We start from the raw sequence: 19,919 nt of genomic DNA, 5'->3' as shown, positions 1-19,919 counted from the left end.
TCGGGCTGCTGGCCTCTCACACTCATCTGCCACCAATAAACTGCTGCAGAATCTGAGGCTCTCTAGAACTGTTCTAGAGGCCAAATGCTTGACAGAATCAAACTTATGCCTTTAAAACACCCAAGCTTTTACAACCCATATTAACCATGTCGGATGGAAATCTTTTTAATACTTATTACCTAGTTCTCTTGCTACTACTCTTTTTAACTGTAAAGTTCCTGAGAAGTACAAAGAATAATAAAATACCTACATCCCCACCATCTAGAATTAATGTATGTTCTAGACTTCTTGAATAAAGCATATAAGCATAATTTAATCTATTTTTTAAAAATTCAAGGATATCTTTCGAAATACGAATTGTTTATTATACAGGAAAATAGTCCTTATTTATATAATCTACATATAGGAAAACTATAAAAAAAAGATTGGCCATAAAGGAGAGAAAAATTCATTAGAAATTAAAACTGCTAAATGGACAATCAATCAAAAGTTAAAAAGGTAAACAATAAACTGGAAAAATGCCTATGATATCTAAGACAACTAATTTTTTTGTTAATAAAAGAGGTAGTAGAAAGCAAATAAATAAGAAAAGGATAAATACCCAAGCCAAAAAAAGAACAGGAAATTCACAAGAAATACATATCACCAATGAACATGAAAATCTTCATTCTCACAATGTGTCATTTTTAATTTTCAGATTTGAAAGATGAAAAATAATATTATCCACTGTTGGCCAGGGTGTGCTAAAACAGGCACTCTCATATTCTGTGGGGAAGGTGGATAATAGTCTCTGTAGAGAGCAATTTAGCAATACTTATCAAAAATCTCATTTAAAAAAGGTGTTTATGGGGTGCCTGGGTGGCTCAGTTGGTTAAGCAACTGCCTTCAGCTCAGGTCATGATCCCACAGTCCCAGGATCAAGTCCTACATCAGGCTCCCAGCTCCACGAGGAGTCTGCTTCTGCCTCTGACCTTCTTCCCTCTCATGCTTTTTCTCATTGTCCCTTTCAAATAAATAAGTAAAATCTTTAAAAATAAAAATAAAAAATAAAAAAGGCCTTTATGCAATCTGAAGAGAAACCAGAGTAAAAAAGGCCTTTACCTCAGTAGTTGCAAAGGTGCATTCTTAAGGTCATTAATTATGTGTCCACTTGGCTAGACCATGGTACCCAGATATTGAATCAAGTATTATTCTAGGAGTTTCTATGAACGTATCTTTTTAATGAGATTAACATTTAAATCAGCAGACTCTGAGCAAAGCAGATTGCCCTCGACAATATGGGTGGGCTGCGCCCAGTAAGTTGAAGGCTTTAACAGAAAAAAAGACTGACCTCCCTGGAGGAAGGATTCTGCCACCAGACTGTCCTTGGACTCCAGTTTCAACATCATCTCTGGATGATGCCTAATCTGCAAATTTTGGACTTGCCAGCCTCCACAACTGGGTGAGCCAATTCCTTAAAATAAACCATGCAATCTCTCTCTCTTCCTATATGTACATATACACATCCTACACTCAATTTCAGTCTTCCACAAAAATACAAAAGGGATATCTTTGTGATCCTGAAATAGACAAAGACTTCTCAGGATGGAAAGAGCACTATTAAAGAAAAAAACCAAACAGCTAGACTTCCAACAAAATCAGAAACTTTTGCTCATCAAAAGACACCTACTTATTGGAATGAGCCACGTACTGGGAGAAGATATTTGTTATATATATTGTTATTTGCTGTATATATTGTAAATGTTGATATATACATACACTATATATGAATTTGTATCCAATATACCCAAAGAAAATCTACAAATCAATAATACACTCAAAGTATCAATAAAAAAACAGGCAAAATAGGGACGCCTGGGTGGCTCAGTTGGTTAAGCCGCTGCCTTCGGCTCAGGTCATGATCCCGGGGTCCTGGGATCGAGTCCCACATCGGGCTCCTTGCTCAGCAGGGAGCCTGCTTCTCTCGCTGCCTCTGCCTGCCTCTCTGCCTACTTGTGTGTACTCTCTCTGACAAATAAATAAATAAAATCTTTAAAAAAAAAAAAAAAAAAAAAAAAAAAAAAAAAAAACAGGCAAAAGACCTATTCATTAGACACTTTACAAAAGTCAAATAAGTGGGAACTAAGCACAAGAAAAGGTGTGCTTTTTCTTTACAAAACAACTGGATCCTATCTTTTAAGTGGGTGAATTGTATGGCACGTGAATAATATCTTAATATATGTTAACATAATAAGTTGTAGAGAAAAAGGCTACATGTATATAGTATGATCCCATTTTATAAAAAATTTCACTTACTAAAATCACTTTAAGACTTGTGTTATTTCTAGATGGAGAAATTATGAGTTCTTTTTTTTGCTTCCCTATCTTTTCCACAATAAAAATGAATAACTTGGGTCAAAAGCTGCAGTAGCCTGTAGATGGCAGAGCACAGTACGTGCTTTTCCTACAAACTAAACTTAAATGCAAAGCTACCAGGAGGTCTGATCACTAAACTTAAATGCAAAGCTACCAGGAGGTCTGCTCACTGACTTCCTGACTCCTGGCTGAGCTCTCACTACATCTTGACAGGTGGTGGTAGCACAGATGTGCCTCACAGGGGACAAGCTGGAGTGGCACCCGTGGTTACCAACCATGAGGAAACAAGGAAGTGTCAGGCAGAATGCAGATGGAAATGGAAAAATCTCTGAGTCCTTTACAAGAGCCATACAATACGCAAACCAAAATACGTGTCTTATCTCTTTCAAGCGTGAAATACCAATAGTCATTCATGAGTTATGGGAATGTTACAGTTGTGAAGGGGTATACTTACCTCTCTGTAGAATAAGTCTGAATTATTGTAGACATCATAAGCCAGAAGATTAGTCTGTGTCCCCACTAAAAGAGCATCATACCCAAGTTCTGGGTTCAGTGCTCCTGCAGTCAGGCAGCTGACTGCCTGGTTAATGTTGAGAAGTGAAACATCAGATTCCAGGGGGCTCTGGAAGACCCTGGAGGCACTGAAATGCTGGCTTCGGGTATGAGGATTGTGAATAAAAACCTAAAACAGAAACAATTAATTGCATCCCTTTAAGATACCAAAAAAGTAAAATTAACATACATGTTCTAAGAGACCCAGGGTATTAACAGCCTCCTCCTGGTCAACCTTCGGGAAGTGCTACCAGATACAATGTGATTGCTTCACACTAAGATGATCACATAACATACTTCCTGTAGTATATTTCATCCAAGCACCTAATACATTCACTTCCTAACCCTTAAAATTGGTTTCAGGGGTGCCTGGCTGGCTCATTTGAAAGAGCATGTGACTCTTGTTCTTCGGGTTTTAAATTCAAGCCCCCTGTTGGGTACAGAGATTACTTAAATAAATAAAACTTAAAAAAAAAAAACCTGGTTGTTTTAAGGGTTAAAACTGATAGTTTTAGGGCCACCTGGGTGGCTCAGTGGGTTAAAGCCTCTGCCTTTGGCTCAGGTCGTGATCCTGGGGTCCTGGGATCGAGCCCCACATCGGGCTCTCTGCTCTGTGGGGAGTCCGCTTCCTCCTCTCTCTCTCTCTGCCTGCCTCTCTGCCTACTTATGATCTCTGTCTGTCAAATAAATAAATAAAATCTTTAAAAAAAACTGTTTTAAAACAGTTTAAAATAGTTTTAAAGTCTGGTTGTTCATAGATCTGTTTTACAAACTTAAACTGAGTCATGCGGTCAAGCTTTTTCAAGGTTTCATGGTCTGTACTAGTAAGACAGAATTAAATAATCCGTCCAAAGTTAATTAACTTAGCAGTTTCAACTCTCATAGATATAATCACCCCAAGAAGGGTCACTGTTAGTGGGATAAGAGGGTGTTAGATATTAAAATGGCTTGTGGCCATCCAAAAGAGCACAGTACGAAACAGCCATGTGGCGTATCTGTAGTATTAAAATTTCATTAGGGAAATCTTCCCGTCTAAAAAATGCAAAGTAAAAAAGGGTAGGAAACACTGTACTAGAGATCTCTTAAACCTCTTCTAGTTTTAAAATTCACTGATTTTTAGCGGCGCCTGGGTGGCTAAGTGGGTTAAGCCTCTGCCTTCAGCTCAGGTCATGATCCCAGGTTCCTGGGATGGAGCCCCACATCGGGCTCTCTGATCGGCAGGGAACCTGCTTCCCCCCTCTCTCTCTGCCTGCCTCTCTGCCTACTAGTGATCTCTGTCTGTTAAATAAATAAATAAAATCTTTAAAAATTTTTTCACTGATTTTTAAATAAGTATTTCATCCCTTCGATAGAAATCCAAAGATTAATTGTATTATTATCTAAACACGACAGCCTGCTCAACAACAAATAATTTTCAAAGGAATTGATCAGAAATATACAGAAAAGGTACATAGCTATGGAATATCGTGTTGATGTCCTCATTTGTGTAATACCTTACAACTGGCTTTTATAAATGTTACTGCATTATTTTTTTTAAGATTTTATTTATTTATTTGAGAGAGATCACAAGTAGGCAGAGAGGCAGGCAGAGAGAGAGGGGGAAGCAGGCTCCCTGCTGAGTAGAGAGCTCGATGTAGGGCTCGATCCCAGGACCCTGGGATCATGACCGGAGCCAAAGGCAGAGGCTTAACCCACTGAGCCACCCAGGCGCCCCACATTACTGCATTATTGATCCTCACAACAAGCCCTGGTTTACAGATAAGGTCAGAAGGGTCAAGGCCATTTCCCAAGGTCTGATAACTGGTAAGTGACAGGGCTAAGACCTGATGCCTGGCATCTGGTTCCAGAACCTACAGTCCAACCACCATGTCTTACTTCCTTTTAGAACAGTTCGGAACAAAAGAATTCTTTCAGAGTGTTCCAGTAATTAGAGAGGCTGAGGGAGAACAGGAGCAGAAATCACTTCCGGACTTCATGTTCACTCCTATTGGAACAGAAAGAGTTTGGAGTTTGTGGCCAAGAGCAGCAAAACTCCCAGGAGCAGACTTCTCCCTAACTCTCCTCCTGCTGTTCTCTGAGTCTCCAGGAAACCTACCTGTCTCTCGGGCATGGAAAAAGCCAAGCTCAATCACACAACAAATGGATCACTCCCCATGTCTTCACCCAAAGGACTGGCTGAAGTTCACGGAACATCTGTTCTAGCTGAGGGGATGCTGCTGACAGTAGAAATTCAACGGCTCCCCTCAGCCCCATGGTGAGAGGAAAAAATGTCCCCAGAGGAAAACAAAAATGTTCATCTTGCAAAAAACTCCTTTTTAAAATATTGCTCAAACAAAACAAAAATAAAATCCTTGCTCAGGCTCAGAGACCAGAGCCCAGTAAGTCAGAGTCATGTTCTCAACAAAATCCCATTTATAGTAACAAAATCCTGTTTCTAGAGATGTGGGCTCCAATGGTCAAGGAGGGCATTAGCCTTACCTGGAATGTTTGTTATTATTGTGTTGTTGTTGCTTAATTATTTTTAAAAGAGAGTATATTCCTGTATTATTTGGATCATAAAATGTCACCATTTTTTTAAAGTCTCATTATAAAATATCAGGTCATAACTTTTGAGACTTGTTTAAAGTTCTAAACAAAATATCCAATTACACAGGTCACACAGGACTTTGTCTTTGTTTCCCTCTCTCTCTCTCTTTATTTTTTTTAACTCCAGAAACAGACCTAGACTCCAGGGTCCCTGCCTTCCGCTCTCAGTCACATTCTAATGAAAGGGCTTCCCTAGACACCTGGGCCTGACCTTCCCGCTTCTCCCTTTACACTCACTTCCCTGCATCTCTGCTGCAGTACCAGCCAGAGTTTGCCTCATCTTAAAATATTAATCAAACCCCACCACCCGAAAACAACGGTCTTTACACGGCCTACTTGCCCTATATGACCCGGCCCCTGACTACCTCACTGCTTCCTTCATTCCATCCCAGCCCCACAGCCTCGTGTTCCTGGAACACACCAAGCATATTTCCACCTCAAGGCCTTTGCACTTGCTGATCCCTCTGCTGGGAAGGCACCTACCCCACAGACCTGCGGGGCTTCTGTCTTCCCTTTCTTCAAATCTCTGATCTACAGTTATCTTATCAGAGGCCTATGGATCACCCTATCTAAAATAGCGATCTCCGTCATTCCCATCCCCTTACTATTTTCCCCTACAGAGACATTATCTGTGTGTTATTTATATGTAAATATAAATACATTTTAACACATAAATAAAATATAAAATATTTAATTTTTTTCTCCCCCTGGTGTCTAGCTCCCCCTTTCAAATGTAAACTCCAAATGGGTGAGACTTGCCAATTTCAACCTTGCAACTACGAAGCTAAGAACAGTGCTCAGTAGTAGTAAGCCCTTATCAAATAAGGGACAGAGCCAAAATCCACAGCACATTTTCAGCCCATTTATTTAGCTGCTATGCACCCACGGAACCAATATGATTTTTTTTTTTTTGGCATTTGCAGTACCTCTTAACAATAACTAACATTATCACATGCCAGGCCCTATGCCAGGGTGTTCTTCTTCATTACAGTACCTAATGAAAAGGAATCATTACTTCCTACTTAAGTATCCCAAGGCATATCATCTAACATACAGCATAGGTGGAAAGGTCTTGAAAGCTATAAAACATTATATAAATGTTAGCTTATTAAATCTACACTGGGTCAAGAACAGGTGCCTTACCTTTCATTTCCACCACTTTCTAGTTGCACGACCTCGTGCATTACTTTGAACCTCTCTGAATCCCTATTCTAGTCAGTGAAGTGGGAGTCACAACAACAAGATAACAACAATGAATGACTTACATGCCTACATTTCCCACACCCCAAGCACTTCACATGTATTAACTTACTTAGTCCTCTTAACAACCCTATGTGGTAGATACTATTATTAAGTACTTTGCCCAAGGTCATGAAATTAGTAGGTACTGGAGCTAGGACCACACCTGTGCTATGCTGCTGCCCTTGGCATTGTAGCAAGGATGCCGAGATTATTCCTGTAATGAAGCTCTGTACCTGTTAAACGCTATTACGCTTGGTGTCACTGTATTCCACGTATTTTGGTCATGCCTCCATCAGTACAGAGTGCCTTGATATGCCTTGTCTGCTGGGTTTTAGGCTCTGCGAAGCAGGGATTTCAGCTTTATCTCTGAACCCCCAACATCTAGCACAAAGGAGGTGTTCAGTAAGTCTCCTGAATGTTAAATGGCCATTTCATTTCTGTGACTTCCACACCTTGGACAGCACCCAGCACACAGTAAGCGCCCAACAAGTACTTAGTGAATAACTTATAGGAAAAGACGTAAATGTACATGGATAAAGATCAAGTGAAATTTGAATCATTGAATTTTCGGGTCTTTGTATGTTTTTCCGTAAAGTTGTTTGGTTCAAGAGGCAATATAAAATAGTGGAAGGAGCTCCAGAGTGACAGGCGGAGGCCCTGGGCTCCGCCACCGCTCTTAATCCTGACAAAACCCCTTCCCTCCTGGGGACTTTTCTTCCCTAAGCTCCCTATCTGCACAGGGGCTCCAACACTCTCCGAGTCTAAGTGCCTGCTCGGAAAAGCCCTTCAGGCGAGACCCCATTATTTTTCGTTATTCTGCGCTGGACGGGGAGCTAGAGACTGCAGTCCGGTTGCCGGGCAACCGTGGCTGGGGGCGGGGTCGCAGGATGAAAGGCGGGTTCGCAGGGGCGCGGCCGGCGGAGATCCTGGGGATTCGAGGGACCCAGACTCCGTGCGGTGGGAGCGGTTACCTTGCCCGCTTGGGTGGCGGCTGCCAGGCACGGGTGAGTCCCGTCGTAGCGCCCTATGGTCACCATGCGGGGGCTGATTTTGTGGCGCAGTTTCAGGGTGAACACGGGAAGCAGCATGATGGCGGCGGCTCAGGGGAAGAGGGCCCGCGGCCCTAGGCTTGCGCTGCGGAGCCGGCCTCACCCGCCGCCGTGCCGGCCGCACCCGCGGCTCCGGGACCGGAGTAGCTCGTCTCCAGCTGCTTTAAGCCTGGCGCGAAACAGCGCGGGATCGGGATGGCCCCCCAAGCCCTCCCGCTCTTTCTGCGGCTGCGCAGGCCCACCTCACCTCTTCTGCGGCTGCGCAGGCTCCGCCCGGGTCCGTCTGCGGCTGTGTGGTGGGGCCTCGCGCGGAGCTGAGGCGTAGGTAGTTTCTTTCTTCGCAGCTGTAAGTTTACCTCATTCCAGTTCACTGTACGAACGTGTCTGAGCCGTTGCACTCGCGGGACTTCTCCCGGCACCACAACCAAGCTGCACGCCTGCAGATTCCACACACAAGTACCCCACGCTCCCAGAGGGCCTTAGTTCAGGAAAGGTGTCTTGAATGCCTTCTCTCCCTCTTGATTTAGCTGTTAGTGGAGGCAAACCACAGTAGTTACCTGCGCTAGGTATACCCATCCTTTCCAAATAAATAAAAATCGTGCTTTAGACTCTCATATTTAAGTAGTCCAGCCCCCCCCTTGTAAAATTCCCTATATATTTTAAAATGAAAATATACAAAATACAAAAGTCACCAAACTTCCCGACATTCATTCAAATATACTATGTGTTAGATACTGTTCTAGAGGATAGAGGTTTAGCCGTAAACGTACTAGTTTACTGCTCTACTGGAGCTCTCCTGGCACTGACTAGTCAGCAGAGACAAGCACAAAACAAGAAATACATGTAGTAGGTCATTTGATGATGAGAACCATAAAGTAAAAGGGGGGAAGAGATCTCAAGTGATATTTAGGTAAGGAAAGTGAGGGAGCCAGCCTCGAGGAAGAGTGTTTCAGCAGGTGCAAAGGCCCTGAGCACTCCCTTTGGCTGCCTTCTAGAAACAGACATTTAGAAGTGAGGGATGAGGCACACCTGGGTGGCTCAGTTGGTTAAGCAGCTGCCTTCAGCTGGGGTCATGATCCCAGGGCTGTGGGTTCAAGTTCTACATCTGGCTCCTTGCTCACAGGGAGCCTGCTTCTCTCTCTGCCTCTGCCTGCCACTCTGCCTGCTTGTGCGCTCTCTCTCTCTCTGAGAAATAAATAAAATCTTAAAAAAAAAAAAAAAAAGAAGTGAGGGATGAGATGAGTAGGAACCAACAGAGGAGACTGAGAAGGAGCAGCCATTGTGGAAGTAGGACCAGGACAATATAGTGTTCTGGAAGCTGAGGGAAGACGGAAAGAAAAAAAACCAACTGTGTCAGATGCTGAAAGATGAGTTCTAGAATATTCTTGTTACTTGGATTCTGCAATCACAGCTGTACAAATGAGCATCTTTCTTAAAGCCTACTGTTGCATCTGTGAGTTGGTGTATCCTCCTTGGGAGATCATGTCAAAAGACTGAATTTGAGGGCCTTGATGAAATGTAAGACCTGAGACAATGGCCCTCTGCAGCCCCTCTGATGGGCCTTGACTCTGAGTTCCCCCAGGCCCTTTCTGCCCCACCACCTCCTCTGTCACCCATCGAGACATCACAGTTCATAGCAGTTCCCCAACCAGCCTCAGAGTAGAAATTGCCTTGGCTTGTCCCCCTGTCCTCATCCATCAGAACTTAATTTGCTCTGTGAAGTATCCTTCCCCTCTGCCCCCATAATCTACCTCCACAAAGTTGTCAGCAAACTGAATCCACTTTGCTAATATCTAATCTTTCCCATGAACAGCTTGAGGGGAATGGATCTCTAACAGAGATCACTTCAGGCAGTAAGTTTTTAGACAGTCTCCATCTGCCAGGCTGTGTTCAAGGACCTATGAAAACAGCGGTGGGCGAGAAAGATGTAATCGGTGTCCCTGTGGAGTTTACAACCTGGAGGAGGTAAGGAGCAACAAACATTACACATGAAAGCCAATAAGATCGTTTTGTCTGGTCATAAGACTGATGTGCTGAATGGGGGAAAGGCTCTCGGAAGAAATTTGAACTTAGATCTTGATGACAAGAAAGCAGCAGCCATTAGAAGATGTGGGGGAAGGGCTTTCCAGACAGAGGCAACAATAAAGGGAAAGGCCCCGTTTGGGTATGTTCCAAGATCAGAAAGAAGACAACATGGCTGGAACCTAGTGAGTGAGAAAGAGGTCACATCACCTCAGGCTGTGAGCCATACCAAGGAGCTTGCATTTTACCCTTTAGCAGGCAGACAAGTCCAGGGCTTACTGGATTTCCACGTAAGGCTGGCCTTGGCCTCCATCCAGCCAGCGAAGCCTCACTCACTTTATGGACTGCCTTGGTGGCCTTCACCTTTATAGTTTCTCTTCCTCACGGGACATTACAATCAGCAGCAGCATCACTAACATTTATATCACCAACATTTCATTTTCTATGTGCCACCATTTCTAAGTACTTCATGGGGATCCGCTCACTTAATCCTCTAATAACCCTGTGAGGCAGGTGCTATTGTTAGCCCATTCTACAGATGACAAAACTTTTCCTCTGTCAGCTCCTCCCTTTGTAACTCTTCTTTGGTGCCCCAGTTTCAACCAAAGAAAGTTCAAGCACTTTGACAGCTTATAGAGATCAAATTCTGACCACTACTGGCCTCTGCAAGCCTCCTTTTCTGCCACCTCTTGCCTCAAACTCTATCCCTTCTTAGATGCTGTCTCTAGCTTCCCCACCTTTGCTTACATTGGCCCTCTGCCTAGAATGTCCTTCCCTTTCATGGGTCCCCTGGCAATCACATTATTTGCCATATTGGAGCTATTCAAGACTTTGGATCACAGTCCTAGTTAGGATCAGCAAGGATCCCCAAAAGGGTAGATGATCCCCATCCTCCTTGACAAACACTGATCAGAGCAGGGGACTTGGGGAGGCTGTCCTCCAAGGAAAAAGGAAAAACAGCCAGAGACTGGCCCAGAAATGACTCTCCCTCTACCAACAGTCCCAGTCTTCTCTACCTCTGATGATACCCTCCCCCACCCCACCAAGAATCACTGGCTCTTCAGAGGGGACAATTGTCATCTTCACATCAATGAGACCTGGAGCTCCTGAGGACCCAGGACTTGTGGGGAGTTGCTGGTGGGCTCTAGGCTGACCGCACTACCTAGTTGGTAAGCCCACAAGTCTCGAAGTATGAAGACCTGAGTTCAGATTTCTCCTCCATTAGTGAGACTCAGGCCCATCATTTAATGCTAATGCTCATATGTACTAAGTGCCTTCTCTGTACCAGGCACTTGACATACACACACTTACTCGCTTAATCCTCACAGCCACCCTCTGAGGCAGATTCTCTCATTATCCCCATTTTACAAGAATGGAAACTGAGTCACGGGAGGTTGGATCACCCCAGCCCAAGGTCACACAGCTGGTAAGTGGCAGAGCCAGGATAGCACACCCAGGTGGTCTGGCTCCAGGCCTTGAGCTATGAACCACAGCACGTATCGTAGTGTCTCCCGCAGTGAACTTCCCGAGCTCCAGCGTCCTCTTCTAGAAAAAAGAAGTATCTGGAGTACTACTTCTGCGGAGTATTGTGATAATTATACAAATTAATATGAGTAAAACAATGCCCTTCCTTAATAAGGGCTCCCATAAACGGTTATTATGATTATTATGAGTTTTTTATGATTTCCCCCTTGGTGAGAAGGCTGCCTTTGACTTGTTAGGGTCGTTATTATAATAAGTTTGATGTCTTTTTTTTTCTTTTTTTTCCCTCTCTCTCTCTCTCTTTTTTTTTTTTTTTTTTAGCAAGTAGCATTGTTTCCAGTTCTGTCTCAGCCCCCCGCCCCCCAGGAGAAAACTCACCTAACTAGACAAGGTCTGGTGGGAACTGGGTGAGACAAGGATGGGAAAGCTCACTTCCCTGGGCCACACCTGCCCCACCCCCACCCTCCACATGCTCACCTTGCTATGTGAGGCAGCCCCACTAGAGGGTGTGCAGGTGTAAAGAACGGAGGTTAGCGCACCTCAGGACTCTGCATTACAGGCCTGGAGGCAGGCCTTGTGAGAGGGCCCCTCTGGACAGAAGGTCTCCCACTGTCAGTCACGGGGTTGACTTCTGGAGAGAGGACTGGGACAGGGGGCCAGCTAGAAGAGGACTTTTGACTTTTCTTTTGTGCACTATAGTGTTTGCTGTTCTCACGGCAAGGTTGTACTTTTGTAATAAACACACACACACTTTTGTTTTGTTAACATATAATGTATTATTTGCTTTACGGGTACAGGTCTGTGAATCATCAGTCTTACACAATTCACAGCACTCACCATAGCACATACCCTCCCCAATGTGCATCACCCAACCACCCTATCCCTCCCCTGCTACCCCCCGGCAACCCTCAGTTTATTTCCTGAGATTAAGAATCTCTTATGGTTTGTCTCCCTCTGGATCCCATCTTGTTTCACTTTTTCCCTCCCTAGCCCCCACGACCCTCACCCTACCTCTCAAATTCCTCATATCAGAGAGATCATATGATAATTGTCTTTCTCTGATTGACTTATTTTGCTAAGCATAATACCCTCTAGTTCCATCCACATCGTTGCAAATGGCAAGATTTCATTTTCTTCGATGCTGCATGGTATTCCATTGTATGTATATACCACATCTTCTTTATCCTTTCATCTGTTGATGGACATCTAGGTTCTTTCCATAGTTTGGCTATTGTGGACATTGCTGCTATAAATATTCAGGTGCACGTGCCCCTTCGGACCACTACATTTGTATCTTTAGGGTAAATACCCAGTAGTGCAATTGTTGGGTCATAGGGTAGCTCCATTTTCAACCTTTTGAGGAACCTCCATACTGTTTTCCAAAGTGGCTGCACCAGATTGCATTCCCACCAGCAGTGTAGGAGGGTTCCCCTTCCTCCACATCCTCTCCAATGTCTGTTGTTTCCTGACTTGTTAATTCTAGCCATTCTGACTGGTATGAGATGGTATCTTACTGTCGTTTTGATTTTTATTTCCCTGATACCGAGTGATGTTGAGCACTTTTTCATGTGTCTGTTGGCTATTTGGATCTCTTCTTTGCAGAAATGTCTGTTCCTGTCTTCTGCCCATTTCTTGATTGGATTATGTTTTCTTTGGATGTTGAGCTTGATAAGGTCTTTATAGATTTTGGATACTAGCCCTTTATCTGATATGTCATTTGCAAATATCTTCTCCCATTCTGTCAGTTGTCTTTTGGTTTTGTTGAGTGTTTCCTTTGCTGTGCAAAATCTTTTGATCTTGATGAAGCCCCAATAGTTCATTTTTCCTCTTGCTTCCTTCCCTTGCCTTTGGCGATATTTCTAGGAAGAAGTTGCTGCGGCTGAGGTGGAAGAGGTTGCTGCCTGTGTTCTCCTCAAGGATTTGGATGAATTCCTGTCTCACACTGAGGTCTTTCATTCACTCTGAGTCTATTTTTGTGTGTGGTGTAAGGAAATGGTCCAGTTTCATTCTTCTGAATGTGGCTGTCCTATTTTCCCAACACCATTAATTGAAGAGACTTTTTTCCCGTTGGACATTCTTTCCTGCTTTGTCGAAGATGAGTTGACCATAGAGTTGAGGGTCCATTTCTGGACTCTCTGTTCTGTTCCATTGACCTATGTGTCTGTTTTTGTGCCAGTACCATACCGTCTTGATGATTACAGCTGTGTAAGGGAGCTTGAAGTCTCGAATTGTGATGCCGCCAACTTTGGTTTTCTTTTTCAACATTCCTCTGGCTATTCTGGGTCTTTTCTGGTTCCATATAAATTTTAGGATTATTTGTTCCATTTCTTTGAAAAAAAAGTTGATGGTATTTTGATAGGGATTGCATTAAATCACACACACACACACACACTTTAAAATAAAGTAGTGTGGGGGCGCCTGGGTGGCTCAGTCATTTGGGCATCTGCCTTCTGCTCAGGTCATGATCTCAGGGTCCTGGGATCAAGCCCCAGGTCAGGCTTCCTGCTCAGCAGGGGGTCTGTTTCTCCCTCTCCCTCTTCCCCTCCCCCCTCCCTGACTTGTGCTCACATTCTCTCTCTCAAATAAGTAAATAAATAAAATCTAAAAATATAAAATAAAATAAAGTAGTGTGCAAGTGGAGGTTGTCTGTGAATTTCAGAGATCCAGACTCACAGCCCCTCCCCACGCCATTGCCCAGAACCTGCCTATAAAGGACCCCAGTCTTGAATTTCCCCCAAATTAAGAGGAGTGGCGATGACGATCTCTCCCCAGCTCCCAGAGGGGCAGGGGTCAGAGACCACTGGAGCAGAGGAGGCAGCACAGGGTCCAGCTCTGTGAGAACACTCCACGAGCAGCCTTTCCAGGGGTCCCCTCCTTCAACCCTTCATCGCCTGACCCCCATCAGCTGACCCCGGAATGGGTCTGCCATGGGCTGTAGGGGTGAGGCTGTCTGTCTGAGTGTCCTGTTAGCCCATTTCACACATGCGAGCGGTGAGAAAGTGAAGAATCATAGTCCAGGCCACTTACTTAGCAGCATGTCCCATATAAAAAAGAGCAAAAACTGCTCCTTCTGGAAGGTAGACAGGAGAAAATGTACCACTACTACTACCCATAATTTATAGTAGAAGCTAACACCTGTTGAGCACCTAGTAGGTACCAGACTGCTAATTTCCTTACTTGTATTATTATGTCTCTTAATCCTCACAGTAATGCCATGGGATAGGTAATATTATCCCCATTTTACAGATGCAGAAACTAATTTCAACTCCAATTTTCTTCTGCACTGCCCCCCACCACCCACACATGTCACCAAACTGGTAGGAAATCTGGTAAACACCATCTTAACCAGGTAATCAAGATGGATAACGAGGTAAAGTCACGTTATCATGCAAAGCGTTTCACCTCTGTTGTACTTTCCCCTAAAACCTGAAAGCCCTGTCTGATCACAAGAAAACAAGCGATAAACCCAATATGAAAGATAATCTACAAAATATCTGGCCATACCCCTCAAAACTGCCCAGATGATGAAAAGCAAAGAGAAACTAAGAAACTGTCATGGAATGGACAAGATTCAGGACACGCGATTAGGAAACAATCCTGGATTCAATCTTGGAGGAGAAAAAGAACGTCAGTGAGAAAACTGGGGGAGTCTGACTAGAGTTTATAATTTGGGTGGTAATGCTGTACCAATGTCAATGTCGGGCTTTTGACAGATGTCCTATGATTATGTAAGTTGGTACCATGGGGGGTGGGGAGGCACTGGATGAAGAGTCTGCAGGAAGTCTCGCATAGTGCTGGGGATCAGGATGGTCCTGGGAGGTAGGATAAGGGACATAAGGGAACTTTTTGGGTGAGAAGAATGTTACATATTTTGATTGCGGTGGTAGTTACATAGATGTATATATCTCTCAAAACTCAAAAACTCATCAAACTGTATAAGAAGGCAGGTGTACAAAACAGCACCATTCCTTCTTCCAAAGGTCTAGAATGGAAAATGCCAAAGCTTCTTCTCAATGTGCTCTTCTCTCTGAACTCCAGACTGGCCTAGCTTAGCCTTCCAAGAGTGGAGGCATTGCCCAAGGAAAAGATGCCTGGAAGCTCTACCTTAACCTACAAGTTTCATTGGGACTTCTTGGGCTCACCTGAGACCAGAAGTAGGTTTTTCTAATTGTTTAAATCTAAATTTAACTTGAAATTTTAAAAAATTTTACATCAATTTTTAAGTCGCTCCCATACATAAAATCCTTCAATGGCTTCCCATTACACAGTAAATAAAATCCAAAATCTTAACTTGGCCTATAGAGCTCTGGTGTCTGTGAACCAGCACAGTACACCAAATGTGACCTTGCCTCAGGACCTTTGCACCTGGAGCTCCCTCCACCTGGAATCCTCTGCCCCCCAGATCTTGTCAAGTCTGGCTCCCACAAATCAGTTAGGTCTCAAATCAATACCTCTCTCCTCCGAGAGGCCTGCCCCATGGCCCAGCTCTCTCTCTCCCTAGCTGCTTGATTTTCTTCAAAGTGTTTATCTCTTTCTGAGAATATCTTATTTACTTATTTCATTACTTGTTTTTTGTCTGGCTCTCCACACACAAATGCAAGCTCCCTCCTTCCCCCCTCCCATCCTGTCCAGCCTGGCTCCCATGTGTCAGTCAGCTGTCAGCTCAATGGACCCCTCCTCAGAGAGGCATACCCTGAGCCCCCAGGCTGTCTCCCCCTCATTATCCTGCTTTGTCTCTCCCCACTGACACATTCTAAAGAGATTGTATGGTTTTGTACTAATAAGCATGAGAAGGGGTGCATCTTTTTTTCTTGTTTTGCACCATGACACACACAAGACCATGTCTGAGATTCTGGGCTTGATTCTAAATATGATTCTGGATAAGCCGGAGATTCCCGAAGAGAAGGGAAGCTATGGGGAATTGATCACCATTTGCACACAAATGAGGACCAACCAGGGCTTCATTTTTTTTTTTTAATAAACAACAATAAAGCAATGCTGTGCATCACACCTTCAGTTATATAAAGACCTACTCAGTAAGTTACTTTTCAAGACTCTTTAGGAAAATAAAAGATTCGGTCCAGCAGGACTCAAATATAATAGCCTTGCCAAACAATTCACTCAAAGAAACACATTTCAGTTAATTTTTAAGTTGATGTTCTTTCCAACATTCTCTGGCTTGAAGGATAAGCTTTCGGATTCTGAAATACCTATATAACTGACATAAATTGTGTTGTTGTTGTTTTTTAATATATAAATCTACTCATGACTGATGAATAACTCCTCCTGCTTTCATCAACGTCTGCCAAGCCCATGGTGGTAAATGGTACCCATCAGAAGGCATGAGCAGAGGTGTGCTGACAGTAACAAGCCAGCCCTGCCACGGCAATGAGGACTGGGAACCTTCAAATGATTTTGAAATTAGAGAAGGCCAAGGCACCCAAGAGGTAACCCAAGAGGTAAGCCCAGCACCCAAGGAGAGGAGGAACCGACTCTTGGCCCAGCCTGCCCCCAGGGTGCAGATCAAAGCTGATAGCTGGAATCTGTTCCAGTTTCCAAGGAGTGTGCTCTTTATAGCCCCCTGGAGCCATACCTGGGTTGGGCAGCATCAGACGCTGGCTGAGGCTTGACTCAGCTTTAGTAATTACCCATTTGGGTAGGAAGCCAACGGCTGGAGCACCTGTTCTGGAAGGTTAAGTTTTTCTATCTTGGTATAAATTCTTGTAGCTGAAAGTACTGCGCAGCTTTGCAGATCTAAGCCCCGTATCTTCAGGGGGCAGAGCAGACTAAAGAAATTCCAAATCCCGTGTCTGTGACCATGGCGTTTCCCATAGGAAAGGGGAGAGATCACCAGCTTCAGCTTCTTTTTTTTTTTTTTTTTTTTTTTTTTTTTTTTTTTTTTTTTTAAAAGATTTTATTTATTTATTTGACAGAGCTCACAAGTAGGCAGAGAGGCAGGCAGAGAGAGAGGAGAAAGCAGGCTCTCCACGGAGCGGAGAGCCCGATGCGGGGCTCGATCCCAGGACCCTGGGATCATGACCTGAGCCGAAGGCAGAGGCTTTAACCCACTGAGCCACCCAGGCGCCCCTACCAGCTTCAGCTTCTGACCATGAAGCCCGTTTGAACAATTCCCGTGACTGGGATGCCTACAATTCACACGATTCTCAGAAATCTCTTATTTTATTTTATATTATTTACATAAATCTGTTTATTGACTATATATATGATAGACATATATATATATCATATATAGAGACTTACATAACTAATCTCTTACTCATGATACTGTGCTGAGCCACATCAGTCTCTCTGTAGAAATAGGCAGATTGACTTCATGACTCGTCCTGTCTCGGCTCTTTGGGTATTTGAAGATGTATCCTCATCCCTCCATGGCTTCTTTGTGCTGAACACCCCCAGATGGACCCTTCAAGTCTTCCTTGGAGTGTATGGGCACACTTTACCATGACTTCTTGCTCAAGAAGACGGCAGATGGGATATCTTTTAAATGCCCCCTCCCACCCAGCCCACACACACAAGTCCTTCCCCTCACCTGCCGAATTCTCCAGAAGCAACACCAGGAAACAAAGATCAGGGCAATTTTTTTTTTTTTTTTTTTAAAGAATAGACAGAAGCGAACTGGCTAAGATGCTAAGGCTTGACGGGTCCCTGCAAGACACAGAGGCACGTTCTCAACCAGGATGTGAGAAACTGAACCAAGGGACCATTTACAGAGGTGTGGGCAGGACTAGAGAAACCCACACAGGGTCAGGAGGCAGCAGGGGAAGCTGTGACCACCTGGCGTGGACTGAATTATGTCCCTCCTCCGTAGCTTTTGTTCCCTCCATAGATGGTAGCCCACTAGACACACAGTTTTTTTGTTTTGTTTTGTTTTGTTTTAAAGATTTTATTTATTCATTTGATAGAGATCACAAGTAGGCAGAAAGGCAGGCAGAGAGAGAGGGGGAGGCAGGCTCCCTGCTGAGCAGAGAGCCCGATGTGGAGCTCGATCCCAGGACCCCGAGATCATGACCTGAGCCGAAGGCAGAGGCTTAACCCACTGAGCCACCCAGGTGCCCCTAGACACACAGTTTTATATTTTGCTTCTTACCTTTAACAATATGCTTTGCAGAGCAGCCTCATTTTTCCTTTAAGGCCCCAGAGCGGTACTCCTGTACAAAGCCTTTCACACAGAAAGTGTCAGACTAACATTTGAAATCAACATTTGCATTTTAATAAGGTAGAATACTTGAACTCCAAAGAATGAATTGGGAACGGTAGCATTTCAGAAAACCTGCCAAGTGGGTGCATTCGTGAGGATGGGGTGGGGGATATGGTCTTTTCAGTTCAGCCTAACAAACACGAATGGAGGCCACATTAGGAGAAAGGGCCTTTGCTGGATGCTGGTCTAACAATAGCCAACAGCTATAAAGCTCTTACCATGTGGCTGCTACTGTTCTACGCACATTAACTTATTTAATCTTTGCAACAAGCTTTTGATGTTGGCACTGTTATTAATTATATTCCCCTTTTACAGGTCGGGACTCCCAGGCATGAAGTGGTAAGTAGCTCGCCTAAGGATCCCATAGCTAATGAACGATGGGACTGGGGCTGCACCCACAGAGTGGGGCTCTAGGGCCCTTCACCCTTGTACAGTGGTGGTATGACCTCTCAGACATGCACACATTTACTGATTTTCACACCGGACCCCAGGTTTCCTACCAGGAGAGGTGTACAGATGTCTTACACACAAGCCCCATGCCCAGTGACTTAACAGCTACAACAGGGGCACAATTCACCCTAAAACCATGGCAGAGAACAGACGGATCAGGGTTAAAAGAGGATCATACGGAATGTTCTGGAGGTTAGAAGAAAGTTGACGAGGAATGCCCTGTAGGGGAAGTGACTTCTGAGCATGAAGGGGACCAACATTTATGGAACAGTTGCCCCACACCAGCTGCTTCATATGATGAGTCCTCCTGACAACCCTGTTATCACCGCCATTTCTCCAGCCAAAAAACTGAGGCTCCCAGAGATGGCATTAAAGTGGGGAAGCCGAAATCTTCTCCCAGGATCAGCTATCACTCAGAGGAGGGGGGCCTCTCCACAGTGAGGTGCCAGCAAGGTGTTCCCAAGGCCGGTGACATCAGCATGCCCCGGTTGGGCTTGTGTGGGATCTTTAGTCATCTTAATGTGAATCGTGGCCAATTAACAGGCCAAAAGCACTTTGAAGATGACATTGTGCATATAAAGGGCCTGTTCCCACAGTTGCAGGCTGTGAGGCAGGACAGGACGGTTTAGGGTGAGGATTGTGGTGGTGACAATGTCTCAGCAGGGCAAGATTTCCTGGGGCAGAGGAGCCCTGAGCCAGAGGAGGTTGAGCTCATCCATCAGGCTGGGCTCCAGGAGAAACCTGGCTGTTTCCAGAAGGATCAAAAGAAGCCTTCTAAGGGCGCCTGGGTGGCTCAGTCAGTTAAACATCTGTCTTCGGCTCAGGTCATGATCCCAGGGTCCTGGAATAGAGCCCCGCATCAGGCTCCGGGTTCAGTGGGGAGTTTTCTTCTCCTCTCTTATGTGCACTGTGCACTTGCTCTCTTTCAAATAAATAAATAAAATCTTTAAAAAAAAAAAAAA

General features: G+C 44.4%; 1 protein-coding gene across 2 annotated transcripts in view; it reads right to left on the bottom strand.

Moving 5' to 3' along the window:
* The window catches only part of BBS2 (Bardet-Biedl syndrome 2), a 28,474-nt gene extending 20,445 nt beyond the window's left edge, over positions 1 to 8,029 (bottom strand). Inside the window, exons 1-2 of one of the 2 annotated variants that reach the window (XM_080828910.1) lie at positions 7,707 to 8,029; positions 2,810 to 3,037 (exon numbers count right to left, since the gene is read on the bottom strand). In XM_080828910.1, the coding sequence (XP_080685036.1) occupies positions 2,810 to 3,037; positions 7,707 to 7,823 (345 nt within the window). In that variant the 5' untranslated portion in view covers positions 7,824 to 8,029. The remainder of the gene's footprint in view (positions 1 to 2,809; positions 3,038 to 7,706) is intronic. The other variant, XM_080828909.1, reaches the window with a different exon arrangement.
* Positions 8,030 to 19,919: the final 11,890 nt, after the last annotated feature.

The sequence above is a fragment of the Martes martes genome (assembly GCF_963455335.1).
Source record: "Martes martes genome assembly, chromosome: 17".
Lineage (NCBI taxonomy): Eukaryota > Metazoa > Chordata > Mammalia > Carnivora > Mustelidae > Martes > Martes martes.
Note: the sequence above shows the minus strand (reverse complement) of the source record. Positions and strands in the feature narration are given on the sequence as shown.